This window comes from Triturus cristatus, chromosome 4_1 (genome assembly GCF_964204655.1).
Source record: "Triturus cristatus chromosome 4_1, aTriCri1.1, whole genome shotgun sequence".
NCBI classification, from domain to species: Eukaryota; Metazoa; Chordata; class Amphibia; order Caudata; family Salamandridae; genus Triturus; species Triturus cristatus.
In genome coordinates, this window is record NC_140585.1 from 706,966,626 (window position 1) to 706,991,030 (window position 24,405).

The 24,405-nt window shown below is 44.2% G+C and overlaps 1 protein-coding gene across 1 annotated transcript in view; it reads right to left on the reverse strand.

The window, feature by feature from the left end:
- TMEM168 (transmembrane protein 168) overlaps positions 1-24,405 on the reverse strand; it is a 185,529-nt gene that overhangs the window by 94,366 nt on the left and 66,758 nt on the right. The window contains exon 3 of the mRNA XM_085653177.1: positions 3,408-3,550. Coding sequence (XP_085509303.1) covers positions 3,408-3,550 — 143 coding nt within the window. The remainder of the gene's footprint in view (positions 1-3,407; positions 3,551-24,405) is intronic.

Genomic DNA, 24,405 nt, shown 5'->3' on the forward strand with positions numbered 1-24,405 from the left:
ACTTTCAAACTGTCATGCTTCACATCAGGGACTGGATGGGCCACAATCACCTCAAACTTAACCCGGACAAAACCGAGTTGGTTTTGACGGGCGGCTCATCCAGCCCCTGGTCCCCCCTTTGCTGGCCTCCCTCTCTTGGTTCTCCTCCGGTCCCCTCCTCCTCTGTTAAAACACTAGGCATCAAGCTCAATTCCCAACTCACCCTCCACTCCCAGGTTAGCTCTGTGGTATCTTCCTCTTTCCTTTCACTGCGTACTATCCGCAAGGTGTCCCGCTTCTTTACTTTTTCCGCTCTCAAACTTATTATTCTGGCCATGGTGGTGTCCCGCCTGGACTACGGGAACGCTCTGTATGCCGGTATTCCTGCATACAGTTTGCGCCGCCTACAACAGATCCAAAACCAGGCGGCCCGCCTAGCCTTCAACCTTCCCAAATTCCACCATTCCACCCCACTCCTGAAATCTCTCCACTGGCTCCCAGTGCGGGCTAGAATTCAATTCAAACTCTCATCCATCGCTTTCCTGGCCCGATTGGACCTGGCACCTGCCTTCATCTCCTCTGAGATTGTCCCCTATGTCCCCTCTAGGGACCTATGTTCTTCTTCTCAGTTTCTCCTCACCATCCCTCGCTTCCGGAGAAAGAAGTGGGGCGGCTCCAAATTTGCCATTCTAGCACCAATCCTTTGGAATTCCCTTCCCCTTCATCTCCGTGCCATCACCCTCTATCCCCAATTCCGTAAAAGTCTTAAAACCTACCTATTCACAAAATCCTTTGAATAAATGCCCATCCCTCTCTCCCTGCTCTTAACCCTCAGTCCCCACTAGCTACAGCGCCAAGAAACCGCCGGTATACGTGCGCTTTTATAAATGCTTTTAAACTCAAACGTCAGCAGAGGGCTTCTGGTCCTCTACGCCGATCGTCGCCGGGATGACAACGGTGGAGGGTTTTTCGTTCTCGACGCCGATCGCTGCCTGGTTTGCGACGGCGGAGGACTCTCTCCCCTCGACGTCGATCGTCTTTGGAGTGACGATGACAGAGGATTGCCAGCCTTCGAGGCTGAACGTCGAGCCGACGCCGGCGGAGGGCTGCTGATCCTCGACGCCGATCGTCGCCGGGTTGATGATGGCGGAGAACTTTTGCTCTTCGACGCCAATCTTCGCCGAGTTGACCTCGGTGGTGGACTTGGAACTCCTCGACGCTGATCGCCGCCGGGTTGACGACGGCGGAGGCTCACGAATCCTCGATGTCAACATTGAATGTAGGGATGTACATGCATGCCTGCGTTCTCTCGACGGCGAGCCCGCCGTCGAAGGTCGTTTCTTGGACATATGTCCCTCCGGTGGTGGTTTTCCCAGCGCCAAGCCCGACGCTGATGGATTCCTACTTCTAGAAGAGGATCTGGGCCTCTTAGAGCCCTTTCTCACCGGAGACCTGCCTCTGGAAGCCTTTTCTGCCAGCCCATAAAGATGTATACGCTCCCTGTCTTTCAAAGTTCTTTTAGAGAGAGACTGGCAATGAGGACAAGTCTTGGGAACATGATCTTTAGGCAGGCAGAGAATACAGACTGAGTGAGAGTCTGACCTGGCCTCCTTTTTTCCACAAGAAGGGCAGGGATCAAAAAGGGTTGGCATTTTGAGTGGAGAAAAATGCCAAAATTAGTCAGAAAAAGCAAACACCTTACTTGACTAGATGTAAAACGTCGAAGTAAAATAAATTTTCCTGAAAATTGTAGATTATTTCTGAATAAAACCAGAAAAAGAGTGGAGCTGTGTAACCAGGGTCCTGACTAAAGGAGCCAGAAAGAACAACTGACCTAACTGTCACCCCTGAGGCATGATGGGAAGCTTGGGGTCATGGCTGCCTTAAAGGCACAGTGCCAGTTTTTCTATGTTGCTATGAGTTAGCTCTCTAGCCTTTTCTAGGCTGTAGTTTTCTGCAATGCAGCCTGTGAGCTGTCAATGCTTTCAGTCCTATCTGAGGTTTTTGTGCTAAATGCTAAGCATTAAAACAGTTTTCAAACGTGCTTTGCTGTTATTTCTTCCCTGTTTTTATGATACATTGTTTATAATGGATATATTATTTATTATATACAGGGGAGTCTTTACAGCATTATTCAGCTCTGGTTATGAAAGGTTGCATTTGTATATATATCACATATATGATTGTGTTTCCGGGGTCCCGCGCAAGGGCGGGAATATTCTAGTGCTTATGACTATTGATGAGGTTCCCCTGGAAGTGAACAAACCTTTATAAACCCTCCCCTCTGACTCTTCCCCTCAAAAACCCCTTTTTACTCTTCCAAAAGCCTCCTCCTACTGCAATGACCTCCAAAACAAACTCACTCCTCTGTCCCTCCACTATCCTTTTCAATCAAAATAACAGACTAACATGTTCACTTCTCAATTTCCATATTGCACTATACTAATTCACCACTAATCCTTTATGGGTTCCAGAGTAGCGTGCTACTCGCCAATGAAGCTTTTCAACACCCCATGAGGGTTACCAGCGCTATATAAACGCAAACCTTTTTCTACCCCTCCCCAACCCTTCTCAATCCAAATAACTGAATAACATATCCACCACTCAAATTACTTCATGCTTCACTATACTAATGTTTAACACTAATCCTTTATGGGTTCCGGAGTAGCGTCCTACTTGCGAGAAAAGCGCTTGAACACCCATCAGGGGTAACAGGTGCTACATGAATGCAAACCTTTCTTCCCTTTTATGCCTCCGCTACCCTTCTCACTCCAAATAACTGACTAATATCCACCATTCATCTTTTTTCAGAAAACAACAAACTTTGCAGAGCAGGTCCCTTAAACATCCATCAAATAAAGCACCCGCTATTGCTTTCAATAGTCATCACAGCGGCTGCTCCACTCACTGCACAAAGATTCCAACTTGCCTAGCAGGAATCTCTAAACATAACTGGCGGTCTTCCACCAGAGGAACTAAGGCCTTAGCCACCGGTGACTTGCCTGAAGATATAAAGTCCTTAGTGGCAAAAATGTTAATCCCTAATAAACAAATGTAAGTTTAAGTAGGGGTACAACTTTAAATGGTCCATTGAAAGTTGCTCAAAATCTTCACTGTTCTATCTATCATAGGTTTTGGGTATGAAGGTCACAGTGATAGAAGGAGAAACAGGACTACCTCGTAACACATTCAAATTCGAGTTCCTATCACATAATACACACAGTTGATATCCACTCACCCACGTGCATAATTCTAAATCAGCAGCCACTTTGTGAAGATTGTAACTTGGCAGCCTCTGGGGGAAGGCCCTTCCGGCCCACAGTAACACAAAGTATAGTCACTGTTAAATAGTACATTGCTTTGACTTGGCAAAAGCTGATGTGCAGTGAGGAACAAAACAGCTAGAAATAAATATGTAAATACTGTACCTGCAGAAGTTGGTGGGAATCACAATAGCATATCCAACGCATGTTCCACCAAGACAACTTCCCAATTCATGAAAAAGGCCATGAGCCATAGATTCCAACGGTAAAACAATCAGGAACACACTCATAAAAATCCCTTTCGTTGGCTGAATGGAAGCAAACATTATGTTATTATCTGCATTTAGTTAGTAGATAAAAAATAGAACATTGCAATTTATCACTGGTGGAAACACATTAAATAACACTGAACTACAAAACGCATACCAGGACTAAGTGGTAGTAGAGAAGATCAAGATCTGACTATACATAGACAGTATTTCTAATCAAGCACCAAATCCGACCAGAAACACTAATTAAAACACAGAGGATCTTTCTAGGCAAGTCCACATGTCGCTTCACTACAGGAGCACTCTGGTGCAATTAACTGTAAATAACTATTAGAAAAAAATGGAAGTCCTCCATTCATCTGCACATTACGACAATACATCACATGATGTAGGCAGAAAACGTCCAAGAACACTTGCTCATACCCTAGAGCATTGCCACTGTTTAAGAGGGACTCAAAATATTTATTTTCAAGACTTCTGGTCTTTGGTCACACTAATAAAAGCATGATATACACATGCACAAATAAACGAACGTCACAGTAGCAGTGTGGTAATGACTTTAAAATGAGCTCAAGAAGAAACACATTTAAGTACACGACAACAACATGCAGCGCATGTCTTTCCATGCTTTGAATTGATTTAGAAAAAAAAGACGATTTTTATTTCGTTCTCATGCCTGTTTTTTTCGGACTGTAGATGGATTAGTCCCCCTGCCTTGCCTTTCCACTTATCCAATTTCTGCTTTAGCAGACGTAAACATTTGGCATGGCATAATACCTCCGTGGAAAACTTTTCTACTTAAGCAACTCCTGCATCTCAAAAGAGTTATGCAGTTACGTTCCTTGTTTGCATTTAGAGAGGTTTAAGGTCAGACCTTTGAAATCACTTGCACCGCACTAATTATGTATTGTACTCATCATATCCAACACGAGCTACATCTTTTTTGTGGGGCCACTGTTCTTTAATATACTTTAGATATTTAAAAAGTACCACGCTGACTTACAATTATGCTGGCGGTTTAGGAATTTCTGTGGTGGTTCATCCATTGTCCAGGGATTTTGCGAAACTTCCTCGATACAGTGCATCACTCTTTATGCAGCCATGCACTAGTTCGCTGTGCCTATACCTCCGCTTGCATCACCATCACACCACCATCAGACCATCCAGAACATCTGATCCTGTAGTGGCATTGTCCTAAGTACCTTGAAATGGCGCAGGGCCTGGACCTGTTACCGTCTGCCATACGTCAAGCCAGTCCTAGAAATTGTCAGAAGAGAGGCAGTGCCATGATTTTCCTTCAGTTACAACCTTTGCACGAGCAGGGAAATACGAACTGCACATATTTTCCATTTCGACTTTTCAGTTTCTTTACATCAAAGTTTCTGCCCTGTTATTGCTCTGCCTGTCGGAAGTCCACGAAAATGAGAATTCGTCTTTGGAAACTGACCGCACCGCAACCTCTGTACCTGCAGGATAGCTTCCCTGTCCACTAAGGCAATGCGATGTGGGCGGAGAGAACTGGAGCTCTAGGTTCTTGCTCCACAAAAAAAAAAAGCACTAAAAATGCCAATAGGTTCCGCCTATATGGCATATTGGATTTGCCAATGTTTTAGCTATCTTGTATTACAGCGTGGCTGTTTCACAGCATGGCTGAAACTTTAAAATAAAGCGGTATGACACAGTGTTAGACTTGGCATCTTTTGGCGTGTTTCCCCTGAGTTTTTGCCTTCTGCCCTCCCGTTTTTGACTTTGTTTTTGCTGGCGTAGTGTTTCTGCGCACTTTTCTCACCGCTGATCAGTTTCAAAATGCAAGTGCTCCTGTGGCAAATTGTGTTATGGATTGGTGTTTCCATGATTGGCCTATTTGATTTATGTGTCAGTCCCTAGTAAAAGTGCACTGCGTGTGCCAGGGCCTGTAAATCAAATGCTGTTGGTGGGCAGCACTGGATTGTGCCACCCACACAAGCAGCCTGCAGAGCCTATGTGCAGTCTGGGCCTGCCATGTTGACTTGGCAAGTGAACCCACTTGCCAGGCCCTAAACCTTCCCTTTTCTACATATTAGGCACCCCCAAGGTAGGCCCAAGGTACCCCTGTGGGCAGGGTGCAGTGTCTGTGAAAGGTATGACATGCCCTGGTGTGTGTGGCATGTCCTGATAGTGAATTACAGCCCATTTCTTTTTTTTCACTATGGCAAGGCTACTTGTTCCCTATAGGACAGAATGGGAAGTTTGTTTATAACATCTTATAAACATAACTGGCCCTGGGAACTAGATAGGAAAATACAATTTAGTTTGCCTGAACTCAGAATCTAAAGATGCATCTTTCAGTGAAGGTGATTTTTACATTCTGTGTTTGAAAATACCACTTTTAGAAAGTAGGTATTTTCTTTCTCAGTCATCCTGTGTGCCTCTGCTGGAATGTAGATTGCCTGTCTGGGTTTTGGATGACAGAAGGCTGGGGAGAAGGAGTGGCTCCAGATAGTCTAGGTGGGTCAGGAAAGGGTTGAATAGACCTGGGCTGGGGAAGGGGGAGGAGATTTCCTTGCACCTCAAAGGGCCTGGTCTGCCTCCGACAATGCTGTCTCCACCGCCTGCCAGGAAGTCACACCAGAGAAGGAAGAACTGGTACTGACTGGGCACAGACACTCTCTGCCTAAGAAATCAAAGGATTTTGGGATATAGATATTGGGGCCCATACCCCTAAACTTTAGAACTCTTTTGGATCAAGAGGACTGCCAAGAAGAAGAGCTGGAGAAGCAGTGAGGAGGAACTACCACTTTGCTGTGTGCTTTGCTGTGTTGGCCTGCAGTGGCTGCTTCTGTCTTAGGCAGTGAAAGGACTGGGCTGAACTTTCTGCAATCTAATTTGTGAGTTTCTCCAAGGGCTTGAGGTAGAGCTTGCCCCCTGTTCAAGATGTCTCAGGAACAGCAAAGACTTCAAGCTCTTCTGCCCTCAGTCTGTGGACTGTGTTTTTTGTGCTGCCACAGAAGAAAAGCAACTCGACGATGTCTACGACGCCGCTGCTGACTCCATGTCCCGAAGGCACCTCAGAGGGGCACCACCACAACACAGCAACACAACCCTGGTCTCACAGACCATGCCTACTGATGCCGCCACCGAGCCGTTGCTTGCACTGTGACCTGTGGGCACCGCACTCTGCACCGCTGCACGACGACGCTTTGGCACTGCAGAGGACACCGCCACAACGCATCACAGTGACCCTGGTCTCACCGACGACGCCTGCTGATGTCGCCACCGATCCATTGCTCGCACCGCGACCTGTGGGCACCACACTCTGCATCGCCTCGTTTCACGACGACGCCTTGGCCTCACGCCAACGACAACACTTCACGCCAAAATCTACGCCGCTGCTTGCACTGTGGTTCGAGGGCACCGCTCGTTAAGTTACATGACACACCGCCCTCATCCCACACCACAGCCCTGGGCCTACCGACACCGGCGCCATCGACTCCAGTTTGTCAGCCAACGACAGCGCTTCAGCAACGACGACGGCGCTGCTTGCGCCGAGACCTGCCAGCACTGCGACGAGCACTGCTTTCATCTCGCACTGTGACCCTGGTCTCACCAACACCGCCACTGAGCCGCTGCTCGCACTGCGACCTGAGGGCACCGCAGCACACGACGCGTGCCGGCGTCAGCGCTCCTGACTCCAACAGAGAGGAGATCGACCTGCAGCGGGTGTGACTTCGAGGGCCCCGACAACTCCTGCACCGACCTCCGGAACAGACGCCTGCGGACACCGTGTTTTCAAAAGCTCAACAAGAGTTCATCGATGCCCAACATTTCTAAAAGGTACTGTTTGCGGGTCTCCCCGATACTGTAGCTGGCCCGCGACGCCGCGGTCAGCCAGAACTGTTTGGATTTGTTTGTTCACAACGCCCTGATAGCCCCGGACGGAGCTATCTACATCAAGGAACTGTTTTTAAAGCATATTTTGATAAAAGCAGATTTTGAAGTACTATATTGTGGATTTTTATATACAAATATTGGATATTTTTCTAAACTGGTGTAGTGTCCTTTTGTAGTGCTTACACCATAAAAAAGTTGGATATGTGCAAATGCTTTACACACTGCCTCTAAGATAAGCCTTACTGCTCGTGCCAAGCTACCATGGGGGTGGGCAGGGGTTATTTTAGGAGTGTAACTCCCTTATCCTGACTAGGAAGAAGGGTCCTATTTGGACAAAGGTGCAAGCCCTTACCAACTAGAGACCCCCATTTCTAACACAGCCAACAAGACTGTTCTATAGCGTTTTTTGTTATGGTGGGAGCAAGCAAAAGCCAGAGGGAGGGAAGGCGTTTGGGAGTTGCAACTTGCAAGTGCCAATGTTTGTGCGAGGTGCACGCTACAACAGAGGAAAAGAGGAAGAATGGGGTTGGTTGGAAGAATGGAGGGAGGATGTTGGGGGTTACAAGCAACTATAGAGGGAGGGAGTGTGGCAGTTGCAAGTAACAATGGAGGGAGGCAGGCGGGAGTTCCAAGCAACAACGGAGGGAGGGTAGAAAGAGCCAAAAGACATGAGGGAGCCCACTGAAAGAAATACACATTCTGGTAGAGTGCTTAAACTCAAAGGAAAAAAAAACAGTGCCTACAAAAGAAAAAGAAAAAACAATGGCAGAGCCAATAGGTCTTTCTTTGAAATGCAGTAGCTGACCTTTTTGCTTTGGGAATGCTTGTTGCTCAACATCAATGGCAATAAGAAGAAAAATAAAACAATTGCAAAGCCAAAAGTCGGTTAAGTCAGATGAATGTTTCCCTTGTGTTTATGGCTGAACGTTGGATGGCTACAGAAGGTGAGAAACTATATGATCCTAGAACCTACACAAAGCTTTCCATAATGTTTTATGTGCTCTGCCTCTCTGGACAAACTGGAAATTAAGGTTTTTTTTGCAATAGGTTTACTCTGATAGTAGTGTAGGTCACTAATAAGTGCACTAAATTGCAAAACCAAAGATTGAATGAGAAATGGAATGCAGATGCATTAAAACTAGGTTTTAAACTTATACTATGTTTCTTGGTTATCTCTCCTGCAAACGTCTTTACAATTAAGATGATAGCTGTTCCAATTCTGGGTTAAAGCCCTTCTGATTTAGTTATTGAGCACCGAGAGCATGTAATTTCACGAGGAAAGTTTAGCAAAATGCCTCTGTAACATTTTGTTCTTTTGTGTCTCTCTTCATACTATATATCCCCATTTCTAAGTGCTTTAAGTAGTAGTGTTACCTGCGTTTGTGCTTTTACCCCTCTGATTGCCAAAGGTGAGGTTCTTTGGCCATAGCAACTTGCTTCCATGAAACTGGTATTTATCTCCCTTTTCAAACTTCTGGTTAAGTGGAATTTCTGCCACCCTGGTTTCCAATTTCTTTTTTCAGTTCTCAGCAGTGCTTTGCATAAACTGCTCTGGAGGGGTTTATGCTAACTGGCAAAATAAACGTGCAATCTTTGATGAATAATGTGAGATCAACCTAAGCAGAAAGCATACATGTTAGACCTCTCAGCTTTACTGTCATCTTCTTCCAAACCTTTAGCCCTACTTCTTCATTCCTGCTGAAGATTTGTTTTCTTTTCTTGGGCTTAGGACTTTGTGCACTATCCCACTGCTTACCAGTCCTAAAATGTGCGTGCTCTCTTCCCTTTAAACATGGTGAAATTAACAAACCCAATTGTCACAATTAAATGACCTGTAAGTCTTTAGTAAAGCGGGGCTATATGAACCCAGGGCCTGTAAATCAAATGCTAATAGTGGGCCTGCAGCACTTATTGTGCCACGCACTTAAGTAGCCCTGTTAAACAGGTCTTAGGCCTGCCATTGCAGCTTTTGTGTTCATTTTGAACACCCGTATCCACCTGGCAAAGTAAAGCTTTTGCCAGGCTCAATCTTCCTCTTTAATACATAAAGGGCACCCCTTTGGTAGACCCTAAACATCCCAGAGGGCAGGGTGCAGTGTATTTAAAAAGCAGGACATGTACTTTTAAGTTTTACATGTTCTGGTAGCGAACACTACTGCAATGAGTGCCCTCTCCCATAGAATAACAGTGGGTTCCCTTATTACATTTAATAAGTAGTAACTTTCAATTGAGTAGAGGTCGGAATGTCGAGTTTGGTGTCTAAAGAATTAGAATTTAAAGCCTTCTTTGATGGTAAAGTCTGATTTTAAGTCACAATTCTGAAAATGCCACTTTAAGAAAAGTTGGCAATTTCTTGTCCTTACCATTTAGTGTCAATTGCCTGTATCCTGGTTCAAAAGACTAGGTGTAGCTGGCAGTTAGCCTTTGTGTATTGCTCCCACACAGTGAAACAAAGGGGAATGGTGTCTGGCAGGATGGGCCATCTCTGACTTGATGAGGGGAAGGAGCCGTCACCCAGCACACCACAAAGGCTCTGCCCAGCATACTCACAGAAGATTCTGACACTAGTCTTTTGTGACCCCAGACAAGCTGCAGCCAGGAAATTCCAAACAACTCTGAAGGGGGAAAGCTCCAGAATATATATATATATATATATATATATATATATATATATATATATATATATATATATCCCTCAGACCCAACTCTTTAGGACGCTTATGGACCTGAGGGAGCTCAGAAGGCAGCTGTGCTGCTCTAAGGACTGCTACTCAGTTGCTCTGTTGCCCTTCTGCCTGAGCGAAAGGCCTGGAGCTGTATATTGATCCCAAGACCACCAGAGACTCCAAGGGTTAGTTGGTTGGCCTCCTGATCAGAGCCTCAAGGACAGAAAAGGCTCCAACCAACTTGAACCCAGCATGTGGGCTCTACTTGCTGTGGGTCATGCCCTTCACATGGTGCCACCACAGTTCTGGACCCTTGGAAGTGGGCCTGAAGTTGCTCTGCTAGTCCTGCTCTGTCCAGTAAGCAGAACTGGCACAGTGTAACATCTCTTTGCAGCTGCATCAGAACCGCCGCTGTGCGATGCATCCTCAATCCAGACCTTCGCATCGCAGCCCCAAGGCTTCTTCAAAACCACCTGTGTGCAACACACCTTCGACACAGGACTTTGCTGCGCAAGCCCTCTTTGTTTCTCAGCTTTCTTCAGTGTTCCCCAGATACATAGGCCTCCTCTGATCCTTCCAGTGGAGTAAATACTCCTCCAACCTCTGGAATTGAGGCCCAGTACACTACGTGCCCGTCATTCTCCCTCAGTGCAGACCATCTTACTCAGCAATGGGCCATACCATTCAGTCCTACAGCACCAGGTCATATCTTCACTTCATACCAGGAATTACTCCCCACCACAGCCCCGTAAGTGTGATGAATGAGGGACACAGGCGTTCTCACTTCTACATCTCATATGAAAGCAGATGAAATGAGGGCTCTGCATCTTCAATATTCCAAGACTCCCAACCGCTTTCACCACCTCAGGATACCCAGTTATTAGAGTGAAAACTACATTTTGCAGGAGATTGGGACCTGGCTGCAGGAGCGGATTCGCTTCTCAGGTGTTCATGCTCTCAGCAAAAATACATTCATTTTTAATACATGAAGAAGAAACTAACATTTACTTTTTTTTGACTGTTTATACATGCGTTTACTTGGTGGGTTAAACGATTAGAAATCAATTTTTACATTTCAGAAAGTTGTACATTTCTATTCCAACATGGTTATCAATTCCTTGCTGAAAAGTTACAATAAAAGTGAAAAAAAGAAACCAATTATAGAACACGTACTTTTCATTGATAAATATACCTATGAAAGCAGTTACGCCGTTACAAGGACATGCCACTGTTAACAGTAGGTCTTAGAAAAATGACACTTAGACCAAAGAACTGAACCAGGACTCACACCTTCCTATGTGTACTGACCGTGCATCAATGGCCATTGAAAACCTTTGATATTAAAAGGTAAACTCTGCTTTTATGTATTTAAAGAAGAAAACAGGAGAATGGTCAGAAAATGTGCAAAGAAGGTGTCTGGCGGACTCCATCCAGAAGGCAACATCACTAGACATAAGGGATACATCTATTAAAGTACGCATGCCATGCACTATGGAGTAATATGTGTATATTTTTAAGGAGCTGGATTTCCAGGTCTTCAAATGTCCAGTAACTGTTCCCAGGCAACAATACACTTTAATTCACGGACTGCTGCCAAATTTCACTTGGGAGGACCAGTCTATCTGTCTAGATTCGGGTGCATTGTACAATTAAAATCATCTCCCCATAATAAAGTATTACATTGAAAGGGGGGAATAGCTCGTTGCAGGTATCCCAGAACTGATGATTACCATAGCTGGCCCTATAGGGGGGGCAAGTACTATTCTATGGACATTGATTTCTCCCAAAGCCACCACATATCTACCATATTGGTCTATATTTGTGTCTATAATCCTTAAACCACATCACTTTCTCAACCAGAGTAGAACCCCCTCTGTCACGGGAGCTAAATGTGGAGTTATAGCATGTACCTCTGTGTCTATTATTAAGACTACAGGCCGATTGCTTGGTGAGGTGTTTTTCCTTTATGAATGACACATCGATGGGATGTCGCTTCAAGTAGGCAGAAAAATTCCAAACCTTTCTATGGTAATGAAGACCTCTTACGTTCCAGGTGAGTAACTTAAGGGAAGGTTTACTAATCGTGTGCAATAAACAACTATATTGTATGAAGTAAAAATAAAATTGCCTATATGATGCTTACTGTAGAAAGACCTGTCTTTACATGCATGTAACTGTAGGATTCCTTTAAAATGATGCTCCCCACGCCCTCCCACTACCTCTAATACTATGACCCCCAGCTGCCAGTGGATAATACCCATCCCTTGCTCACCCAAACAAGAACAGAAACAAAGCGAATCTGCAATGAAATAGGTCTCGCATTTGAGAAAGTTAGAGCTATCGGCGTTGAAAATGATAATGTTTTTAGGTCTCGGCTAGGCAGCGCATGCGCTGTCTCGTCGAGAGATGCTATATACAGTACAGCGGGGGAAGCTCCGTCCACTTTCCAGCCTTCTGTTTGATTCGCTTGCATCATATTTTCTGCATTGTGATTGGTGCTTACCTTTATAATCCCGCCTCCCGACGGGCATGTCGTCATTTTTTCCCTTCCGAGGCTATCAGCCCCTTTACTTCATAAACAGTTTTGCTCCCCTGCCTCTCCCCATTCCCTCCCTTACTTCGTGACTTTTTCGACCATAAACACCTTCCAACCCCCTCCTGTTCGTGCCTTCTTTTACGTCTGCCCTTACGTTAAAAATGCAATAGGACTCGCGTAAATAAGCGTCCTATTGCATTTTCAGTGCTTGTTTGCTTTTTGATTCGTGGGTGCATTCGCACTATTTGTCTTGCATGCGTGCGATGCCTTACATCGCGCGCATGCGCGACAAAACACCACACGCATGTCCAGCTTTTTTGATGTTCTTCCCTATTTGATGCTTTGACCACTTCCTGGGCACCGATGACCTGGTGTACGGCGCGCACTACCGGAAGATGGAGTTCAGCTGCAGGGGCACGGTGGTGAAGGTGGCGCCGGGCCAACAGGCCAAGGAGGAAGCCGAAGAGGTTCTCGGGCAGATGAGGACAAACGCCGATAACTACGCGCTGGAGTTTGAAGAGACGCTGTCCCACAAGCAGGAGTACACCTGGGTGGACGGTGGCAAACAGTACCTTTGCTGCGTAGAGACCGCCGAGCATTCTGTGTGCGTCGAGCAGGAACTTCCTGCTCTCCCAGGGCGGCAGAGGTGAGTGCAAGTGTGCCACGAGCAGACACTAACAGAGTTGTAAGGGATGTCACAAGTACGGGCAGCCATTGGATACTGAGATCTAGGGTCCTGTAGCTAACCGTTCTTCCCCCTGTTTATGTCATCACCCATGTATTTGATTGGCTGCACCACATGCATATATATCTGTCTTCACTTTCAACTAAGTGCGTGGATTTGGATGTTTCAGTGTTTGTAATGTGTTTGTAATGTGCATTTTGTGTGTCCCTGTCACCTGTGTGTGCAACTAGCATGTCTTTGTATTGGACTCCCATGTGTATGTACGCTCGGTGTTACTGACTTACATTGAATGTATTAGTTTTCTAACTACGTTTATATGTGTGTTCGTTTTCATCCTCTGTTTATATGATGTGAACATACTGCACTCAGTATATGTGCCACATACGTGTGTCACTGTCACCACCTTGTGTGTGGCACTGACATCGCCTTTCATGTGTCATTATAACGGCTATGTGTGCCACCAGTTCTCCAGTTACGGATTTTCCTGTAGACAGTAATTTCTATCAGGTATGTTACCTTGGATTATTGGAGTCAAACCAATCATCTTCTAGCCACTAATCTGTTTAAATCGCTGTACTGAAAAACCATTGTCCAGGTGACATGAAGTACTCTTTTCACCCAAATCTTGATACTTACACCAGGTCTTTGGTAGAATGTGTAATTGCTGTGAAGACTACGGATTTGCCATTCTTCAACCTGTGAGATGTTTTGTATTACACTGTATATACCCTGTATGTTACTGGTTAAAAATATCGTTTTAGTGTATGCTCCCATTTGTGTGTCATTATCTTTATTCTCTGTGTGTTACTATTTTTACACGTGTCTGTCACAATCACTGCTCAGCGTGTCTGTCATAATCACTGCTCAGCGTGTCACTGTCCGTTTATGTTTCTCGGTCTCCAGTCTGAACTAAGCATGTGCATCTTTTGTGTTCTTGGTGTGTGTCAAACTTTGCATCCTTTGCTTGTCATTGTCTGCAGTCTGAGTGTTGTCCCTGTCCGCTTTCTGTTTCATTATCTTCTTAATGAGTGCTTTTTTTCAGTATTTTCTTCTTGTGTGTCAGTTGTGCGTTTTCTGTGTGTCACTGTCTGCGTTATGTTGGTATGTTGTACTTACTATGTGTCTGCAGTACTCTGTGGGTTCCTATCTCTTTATACAGTCTAAGTGTCGATTTGCTCATGCTCTGTGTTTCTGATGTGCACCTTGAGTGTTTTTGTCCATTTGTAGTATATGTTTTTATTAATAAAGAACCTCCACTGGACACACTGTGCCCCTTAACATGATGGTACATTAGATCTATCACCTAAAATTGTTGGTAAATAGGCGGTGAAAGTGACTGGCTGTGAAAGTGATATTACATTGAAAGTATAGTACTTTTAATAGTACTCTGCGCTCATTTCATTTATTAATTTTGCAGTGTTAATTCTTTCTCGAATTTTGTAAAAGTCAGTGTGCTCTCAGTTTCACTCACTGGACATTGTGTAAGTAAGAATACACACTCTCTTTGGGTGTGATGTGTGTGTGCACCCTGTCTACTTACTACCAGTGTAATAACAGTTGTTATGTTGATTGTATTATTATACCATGTGTGCTGCCATTGGTATGGCCTCACAGCATTAACAGAGTTTGCTTCTTTAAAAACCTGGTTTTGAGGGTTTCGTTACAGATCAAAGTCTAATTTGGTTTATGATGTGTCATATAGCATATTTGTATGCGGTCCATGTGTTCCCATACCTGGCGTGTCACGCAGTTTGGTGCTTACTTTCACTCCATGTTAAAGAACATTATATGTTTCAGCACCCAGACTAAGTGCTGCATAGCTAAATATATATAAGGTCCCAGAGGCGAGACCAATTGCATTGCAAATGCTTGTTTATTTTTGTTTATGTGTATGCAGTGGAGTGATGATATTTGCGGCCCTGGAGAACCAGAAAAGGGGAAATAGGTTATGAGGGAGGGGAGACAAGTAATATACTGGCTGCAAAAAAAAAGTAACAACATCCTGGTAACAGCAAACACTTGTGAAAGGTAAGCAAGAACAACATAGTTAATGCAGGCCTCGGGACTTTAAGGTAGCACTACGAGCAGAAGCGAGGACCCTCGGGGCTAAAGTAGAGCTGACGAAAGATAAGGGATCGCTGCACGGGATGTGGGTTTACGAGGAAATTAAAGCAACACGACATCAACATTTTGTATGCATTTGCTTGGTGGAATGCATTTTAATTGAGAACTGTTAGACAAGACTTTAGCATCCTCATCAATTGAGGCCTGACACAAATACGTGGATCTATGAGTTACGATCTGAGAAATTTGTGACACTAATGGAGTTTTTATATACTGGAGAGTAAGCTCTGACAAAAGGAAGAAGATATCACTGGAAGTACGGAGAAATCTACCGATGTGCAAGTGAAATGTGCAGAAAAAAGAACCAACATATCGTCCTCGTTGTTTGCTCGGTACTTAAAAGGTTGCTGGTGACGTTTTGTAGCACGGAGGGGGAAGGACGAGGTAGTGGCACATGGGGCAGAAGGAGGAAAAAAACAAGGGATGGTACTAGCAGGACCACTAGAATTATGTGGAACTGGAGAACCAAACAAAGCAGAAGCCTGTCTAAAATAACCAGCAAAACATTGCAAATTACACAACAGTTGAAGTCAAGTTATGCAGCATATCACGCAATTAAATACATATTTTATGCACACATTTAGTGACATTGCTATCTAGCTATTTGGGGATTTTAACACATTCTAATGCAAAAGGGACCACAACAATACAGACAAAATAGCTGGCTTAAAAAAAAAAAATGTAAACATTAAATAAATCCCATTCAAATAGTTATTCAGGAATGGTGAATGTGTTTTTGTATTGTCCAAGGAAGCAAAGCAACACCATTTTAGGAGCACTGATTTTTCTACCTCAAAGAGGAAAACGGAGTACATCAAACACAATGTTGCACTCGACAGAAAGCAAGCCTAGCAGTGTTCATTTCTGGTCGCCAAGGCAAGGTTGCACAGGTTTTACTCAGCGCCTCTCAGTCAATTGCACTTTAATTTTTGGGTTCACTCTGTGCTTCCGCTGTAGGTCCTCTTTAAGCACCTCCTCTTTCACTACAAGTTCCTCTCATGGAAGCGGAACAAGACGTCACCAGAAGAATGTCCCGCTTCCAGAATCTGTTTTTCTCAGACACGGCTCAAGTTAAAAATGTGGAGTCTTCTTGAGACTTAATGACTGGGGTGAAGGAGCGAAATTGCGAGGCAGCAAAAACACAAGTAACACTAACCACAGCCTTTAGAAATGAAAAGGGCAAAGTGGGGGCTGGTTGCTAGAGAAGGATGAGCCAATTAAAGCGGCCCTTATGAAATACAAATCCAGTGGCGCAGAGCCTCACATAACTGAAAACAGGAGAACTAAACTGAAGGCGCCACTGGATGGGAGGCAGCTGTAGAAGAGGAACAAGGAAAGTTATTGGAAAGTTCCTAAATCTGAGGACTGGAGAGATCGGCAGCACAGGGCCAAAAATGTGGCACTGTGCAGAAATAGAAAGCGCAGCGCCCGTGGAGAAAAAAGTTATGCTTATGGCAGTCAGTGAAGCGGGCACCATGCTAATTACAAACATCTGCAATGTAATAGCTCTCGCACTTGCCAGAGTTTAGGCTATTGGCATTGTAAATGACAATGCATTTAATTTATGTGTAAGTTTTCAAAACAGATAAAGAAATAGCATTGTCATTTACAACGCCAATAGCTTAAACTCTAACAAATGCGAGACCTAGTGCAATGATTTCTGTTTCTGTCCAGGCTTGCAGGTCTCCAGATGGCGAGCAGCACAGAGCCTGGATGTCACCTGAAGAATCTACGCTCAGCCGCCATGATTGAAGCTGAGGGAGTAGGGAGCTGCAGCCAAAGAGAGGGAGTGAACGGGGAGGAGGAAGAGTCAGCTGTAGTGAGCCACGCCAATGAAAAGAAAGGCGCATCTCGTTGAAACCTATTTTCATTTAATATTGATAGCTTTTGGTAAGCTGTGCAGCATGCCGCCTGTGGCGTGCTGCTTATTAAAAGCTTACAATATTGAAAAAATATACTTTGGCAAGCATGCCTTTCTTTTCTTCGTGGCAGCAAGCAAAGTGGGAACCATTGCAGGAAAGCATGTTGTGCCTGCAGTAGGAGAAAATCATTAAAGAAAATAGTGCTCACAGACTGTAAATAAAACATACGTTTAACTACACAAGTAAAAAGGCCGGTCCTCATGGGAGGTTACAAATGTAGAACAAGCGGTACTAAGGAGGGACTAGCAAGCCTATTAACAAATCAGAACCCAACATTTACAAAGGACTATGACACAAGCCAATGAAAAATATGGGCAGAGAGTGGGCGAAGCTTCAAGTCCATACCTGAATACAGCATGTCTCAAACAGAGCGCAAGCACTGTCTAAGAAAGACCTAAAAAAGCAGTGCATACGAGACAAAGTATTACGAGCCCCGTTCTCACTTCAAGAAGCAGTGGCTGCCACTAGTGAATAGGAGAAGGCTTCCTCAAGACCTCTCCGTTTACTGCTCATAGCATTTGACAAAAGAACTGCTGATAGTGGTATTGAAAACATATTTTGAAAACAAACCACCGGGGAAATGAACTGTAATGCACCATACTGTGCCAAGATAAAGAAAGAAAATAAAATCATACACGTGAGAAATGCATAGAAATGCAACCTAACAAACTAGATCACAGCTGATTTACATGATTGCAGACAAGAGCACTCTATCTACCATTTTCCTATAAAATATAAATTGAGCTAACAGAAGAAACAAGCATTTACAATGCAATGGCCTCGGCATTGGTAAAAGAACTATTGGCATTGCTCATGACATTATTTTTGTTTATGTTTTTGTTATTAAAACATTTAAAGGAACGGCATTGTTATTTACAATGCAATAGCCTAATTACTCTCAAATGCGAGACCTATATCATTTGCACCCACACACAGAGCCACCTACACACACACTGATTAAGCTATTGACATTGTAAATAATAATGCCGTTTCTTTACATGCTTTAAAAAAAAAAAAAAAAAATAATGTCATGAGCAATGCCAATAGCTCGGATACCTTTGGGTCTTGCTAGCACTATATAAAACGCTTAAATAAAATAAATAAATAAGGTGGTTCTGGCGTTTCTTCGAGTCTCTTTTGGAAATAAGCCCGCGCTTTAAAACAGCCCCAAATAAATGTATCTTACCCCAATAAGACAATCCAGTAAGATAGCTTACTGCCACATCTATGGCATACATCCTTAAATGGACAACATGAGAACCATTCTGCTGCAAATCAGCAGGTAATTAAAGTGCCTAGCGCCAGCCATGTCTGTGGGGAGCGATGTACGATTATTAGGCATCAGAATTAAAAAATAAACCACAAAGAATCTGCTTGTGGTTTTGCATTTCAGCATCAAGCATTGCTACAGGTATAAAAAAAAAATACAACAAAAAGTACAATTTGATGGCAACACTTGACAAAATCCTTAGTCCAGTACCCATAAAAGAGTCCAATTAGGTAGGGTGGTTAGTCTTTATGTTAGATAAAAGAGTTTCGTTTATCGGATGGTTGCAAAATAACTAACAAAATGGTGCTGAGGCTACTGGACCAAAATGCATTACATTCACATTGCTACCAGCACCCACGATCGGGACGGAGTTCGGGGATTTAAAAGTGATTTAACACGCAATACATTGAAAACATGCCACTTCATACACAGTAAACTTGACGAGCTAAACTAACATAGCAAACGTTTTTCAACACAACGGGGATCGACACCAAGACACGGCTGGGGCTTTAAGAAGACGTCACCGTCCAACGTGTTACTAAGGCGGAAGTGAAAGCACAGTTCCTTTTCACTGGCCTCACACGCCCATAACATTGCTAGTCGACCCGCTACACCGAGTCATTACTATTAGAAACCGCATCCGTCTTTAATCTTACATTTTACAGTTTTTTTTTATTTTTTACACGTACCCTCTAGACGGTGCTTCCGGATAAATGCCTAAATATTTTTTACAAAAACGGGTTAAAATTGATAACGTTTCCACGGTGGAGGATAGATTATTATTATTCTAAAATTGCCTTAGACAAAATAAAAAAACAATGATTTAAAAAAATACTCTGTCGCTGCCTATACATGCGTGCTGCAAACTCGAGAGGTGGGGCCTCCAAGTAGACACTTCTCTGCGGTTGCTGGGGGATGGGCGTGGCGCCCCTAATCTGGTTGTGCCCGAGACTTCCAGTTTATACGTAACCCAACTCGAAATATCCAACGGGCTGCTGGTTCACACCCTGCGTTTTAGTCCGCGGCGAATAGTTTGTATTTTTTTTTTACCTGCATGGTCACTTCCTCCGGCTTCCAATGTGGCCTCAGCTCCTTAAGCAGCCGCATCGCTCCTTCGCGGCACCCGCGCTCATCTACAGTCAGGTTCATCCTGGGCACGTCGGGGGAGCCGGGAGGGACGTGAATGTAATGTGACATGGTGGGTCTTAAGAAGCAAAGCAGGGTGGCGCGGGCGAGGCGGTTAATTTTGAAGTATTTCTGGTTTTAAGGGGTACAAAAAATTTCACCTGCTTTACTGTCCGTGTATTACCAGCTGCCCGGTGTGTGCTCGGCTTCCTGTCCCCTGGCAGAAAACAAGCACACCACTGCCTTTCTCCGAGGCATTTCTGCTTCGCCTCGGAGAAAGGCAGTGGCGATTTCGGATTCAGGGGCGTGTTCTCCTCTTGCCATTGGCTGGAGGAGAGAATTAGAAAAGTTGCAAAAAACACGCCTCCGAATCCGAAAAGGACGGGGCCTGTTCGGAGTGACGAACCTCTTCTCCAATGGCTGGCCAGCATTCAAGAGGCCAGCCAATGGAGAAGAGGGGAGAAGAGGGGCGGGTTCAAGCCCCTCTTCTCCAAGTCATTATATCTTGCGAGCGAGACTGCGCAAGCGCAGCCTTCGCTAGCCGAGACCTAAAAAGGGCAACTGACAGGCATTAGAAGTAGCTATTCATTGTGTAACTGTAGAATGAAATCCAGGAATAGACAAACTTTGGAGTCAGTATCATAAGTTGGACAATTCTCTTGCTTAGCAGAAAGCCCCATCTCGGTCCCCACAGTTGACCAGTTTAGCAATTATCTGCCAAGGTCTGGATCCCTGAATCGTCTTTGGAGTTGGAGAGCGGTGTGCTCGCTCAGACATAAAGAAAGTGGAGAAGGTGTGGGACCACAGAAGATCTATTAAGAGCTAAGACTACAGAGGCAGAAGACTCTGGAATCCCCACTATTCTGATGTTGTTCCGCAATGACCTAGCAGGTAAGTCTTAATTTTTTGCCTTTATCAATGCAAGCTCCTTCTCAATTTCAGTCTGACTCACCTTCCCTGCAGCAGAATAGATTTCAGCCTCAGACACAAGTCTTTCCACCATGTCCAATCTGGAGTCATGTTTGTCAAGGCAATCAACTGTCCACACGCTAAGGGCTTTATTTCTTCCAGGATGTTGTGCAGGCCGTGTGCCTTGGGGTCATTGTTAGTCAGGTTTTCAGATGGTTCCATCAAATCCTCCTCCTTTCAAGTTCTGGTGGATTTCCTGGAGTAAAATTTAAGTTTAGGCTGAGATCGGTCTGTTTTAGCCATTGTGAGAAGTCTGTGAAACAGTGATCATGTGATAATTAATACTGCCCAGTCAGAAAGCACTTTATTGTCCATTATAGGCAGAGCGATGGAACAAAAGATTTTAAAAAATACATGAAGCACTACTAGGTTGTCAAGGACAGGGCATTGTATTAGAGTCATGAAAGCTGTAATTCTTGGAGAGGATTCCAGTCTCAGACTTTTCAGAGTAATGCGTCACTCTAGGCATGACAATAGCTCCCAAGGACAACCAATGAGTTTCAGGAAGCTTAGAGAAAGAAATATTGGTAGATTAATATCTAGTAGGCATAGGCGGTAGTGGCAAGCACTGCAGTATTCAATGAATACAGTATGTACTGTGTGTTACAGAGTCAAAGCAGTGGCCCATTTGTAGTATTGTATCGTCATGCTGTCGGTTTCCAGGCTTGGGCCCATTCCAGGCTCACAGCGACAGTGGTCGCTTACTAGTCGCTGCCAAGTTTCATATCATGTTCCCCAATGATGGATTGGTCACTTGGATCTCTAGGACCAATCAACTCTGTAGCAACTCAGCTGCCTCACAGTACTACCAGCTGAGCAGCCACAGGGAGTGTTGTGTAGTTCATATAAAACCTATATAGGATCTGCACGTTTAGACAGACAACATACACTGTAGGATTGGTGGCAGACTGATTATAAGCACCCCTACCGGGTAAGTTAGCCTGTATACCAGCTAGCTCACAGTGCCACTAGAAACCCCTCTTACCAAGGAGAGAACAGTGTTTGACAACTATCGAACATGACAACCCTGATCTCTCTGGACTGTGGAAACAGTGTAGTACTTTTCGCTCAGTCACTCGTGCTTGCTCAGTTTCAGAGGGATACACAGAATAAACGATATGGATGTTTTTCAATAAACATTTATTGAACAGTCGTCATTCAAGTGTAAAATAGGAGTGCTGAAACAATCACTAGACAGTAACAGATATAAATGATTAGAAATACTAGGAAAGTAAAAGGATGGTAGATCTCTACCATTATGCAAAAATCACGAATACAGGCAAGTATATAAAATACAGGACAATAAAATGTGTACTCCTACGATGCGATCCTAACTAGATGTACCTATGTGTACCTAGCAAGTGTGTAGGTGTTAAGCCAAGAATCCCTATAGGATAAAGTCAACCCCATTACCTAAAGTGAGAGACTGTGGGACCCAGTCTTGGTCTTGAATTGGACACCCCGCTAGAGAGGTTAGACCACTGCAAGCTGGAGTATCTGCATGCAGGAGCCTCAGCGCCTCGCGTCAGTGTATCGGCATGGGAGTCCTAGTTCTCCTCCTCTTGTCTCAGCAAGATGTGATGTTTATATACCCAAAGGTCTCCCCGGGGGTTCTACCTTGCTGCGCTACTTGTCAGACTTAGGATAACGTCTGGAATGAATGTTCTACATAGTTATTATACAGGAGATGGTAGTCCTGCTGAGTTTCCAAGAATCCTCTTGCATAATGTATGAAGCTTTTACAAATCCCACGTTCTGTGTACAGTGTCATATCTAGGTGAAAAGTCAGTCCCAAAGAACTGTGATATGTGTAATGTAGGGGAGAGTATAGGTGAAAGGTTACGATGTATCTGAGCTTATATTGGGGTGCCTATATGGAATATAACAGGAGACAGGCCGTTGCTCTGCTGCCTGGGGGCTCAGACACTAAGGCATCACCAGCTGACCTACATGTGAGGAAGCGCCTCTGCCTCCCACGCCGGTTTTACGTCCAAGTTGCAGCCCAAGTAGGCCAAAGGTACTGAGAGGTCACAGGATAGCAAGAATGACTCCTATTCTATCTAACAGAGGTGCGCCGTGCAATGTGGATATTTTACTCTATTTATAGGATCAGATTAGAAAGCCAAACAGGCCATAATGATGGATTCATTTAGTGGTCGAAGGAGCCACACAAGGTAATGTCAAGAAAATGTAAATTTTGTTATTGAAGAACACAGTCAATTCCTCACTAACAGGGGCTGAAGCTCTAACTGTCCGATCCAAAGCTACTGGATGAGTTAATTTCTGAAATATCTTAATTCCATAGACTATCCACTGTTCTCCTCAATTCTTCTTACAAAATATGAGCTCTTCACTTGTCTATGTTGTTTGTGATAAGCTTTGAGTGCATTTTTGTAGATCAACCAGTCCTTTAAAACCAGAGTGCGGCGGCGGCGGCACCTAAGATCAAGAAGTTTGCATTCCAGTTTTATTGTCCTTAACTCATTTGAGTACCACTTTTCCGATGACCATCATCTCGAGCAATTACGTCCCTTTAGGGGGACACAAACAAAAGCTTATAGTCATTACCTTCAGGGACTCATGAATTGCTGTTTCAACAGAACAGTCTTCCCTGATTATAGGGGGTGGCCAGAGGGGGTGGGGCGGGGGGGGGGACTTAAAGTATTAGTAAAAACAAAAATAGAGTTCACTTTGCACCATGATCTCTATAAAACAGGAGAGTCTCTGGCTGACTGGAACACCACTTAGGAAAGAGAAGGAGAAATTCATCAGAAAATGATCCAACCTAATGGTAGGATCAATTGCATGAATAGACACCATATTTAAATTAGTCAATAATAGATCAAGAGTGTATCCTTCCTTGTATGTTGGACACTTTATCCACTGTTTTAACTGCAAAATCAGCATCTCATTCTCCAACTTCCTACTCAAGGAATCTGACTGGTCCTCGAAATGAAGATTGAAATCATCAATTGGAAAAAAGTATTAACATTTTACAGCAAATTGGGACAACAGACTTGTAACCAGTGGGTCTGTAAAGGATGGCACCTCCCAATTTTACCGTTTTATAATGGAGATCCGAAAGATAAAATAATTGCAGTTTCCCACGGGGGAGTGACACACTTTCACACACTCATATGCATCTCTAGATTTAAAAAAATGCACCACCACCACCCTTCCATCCAACACAATCACATTTTTGCATCCTATGAGTAACTGGCACTGCCAAGGTCAGTTCAGGCATGGAATGGCTATTCAGCCATGTCTCAGTAATGAATACTAGGTCTGGCTCTGCATGGCAGATATAATCCCAAATTTCATGCAATGTTTGGGAAGCGATCTGGAATTAAAATAAAGGCACCTAATCACTAGGCTTTCCCCCACTAGCCTCACTCAAAACATACTTTCTCAGAGGACAACCGCCAAACTGTTCCTCAATGGGAGAGCTGGATTTCCTATTCCCTCTCCAACATTTGTCCCTAACTCAGACTGGTTCATGTTAGACCACCACCAACAGGCACAGGAGAACTGTCCAAATACCATCCCTGGAGCACCCTTGTAGGAACTAGCTATAGTGTAGTTATTATTTACCCAAGCAAGCAAGACTTCTTGAGAGTACCTGACCGGGCAGTCCTTACCGCTAGTTAAGAGGTTAAAGAAAGCACAACCATTTTGACACAACAACATGGTTGCACTTCTGATTAAATACTCGTAAAGATACACTTTT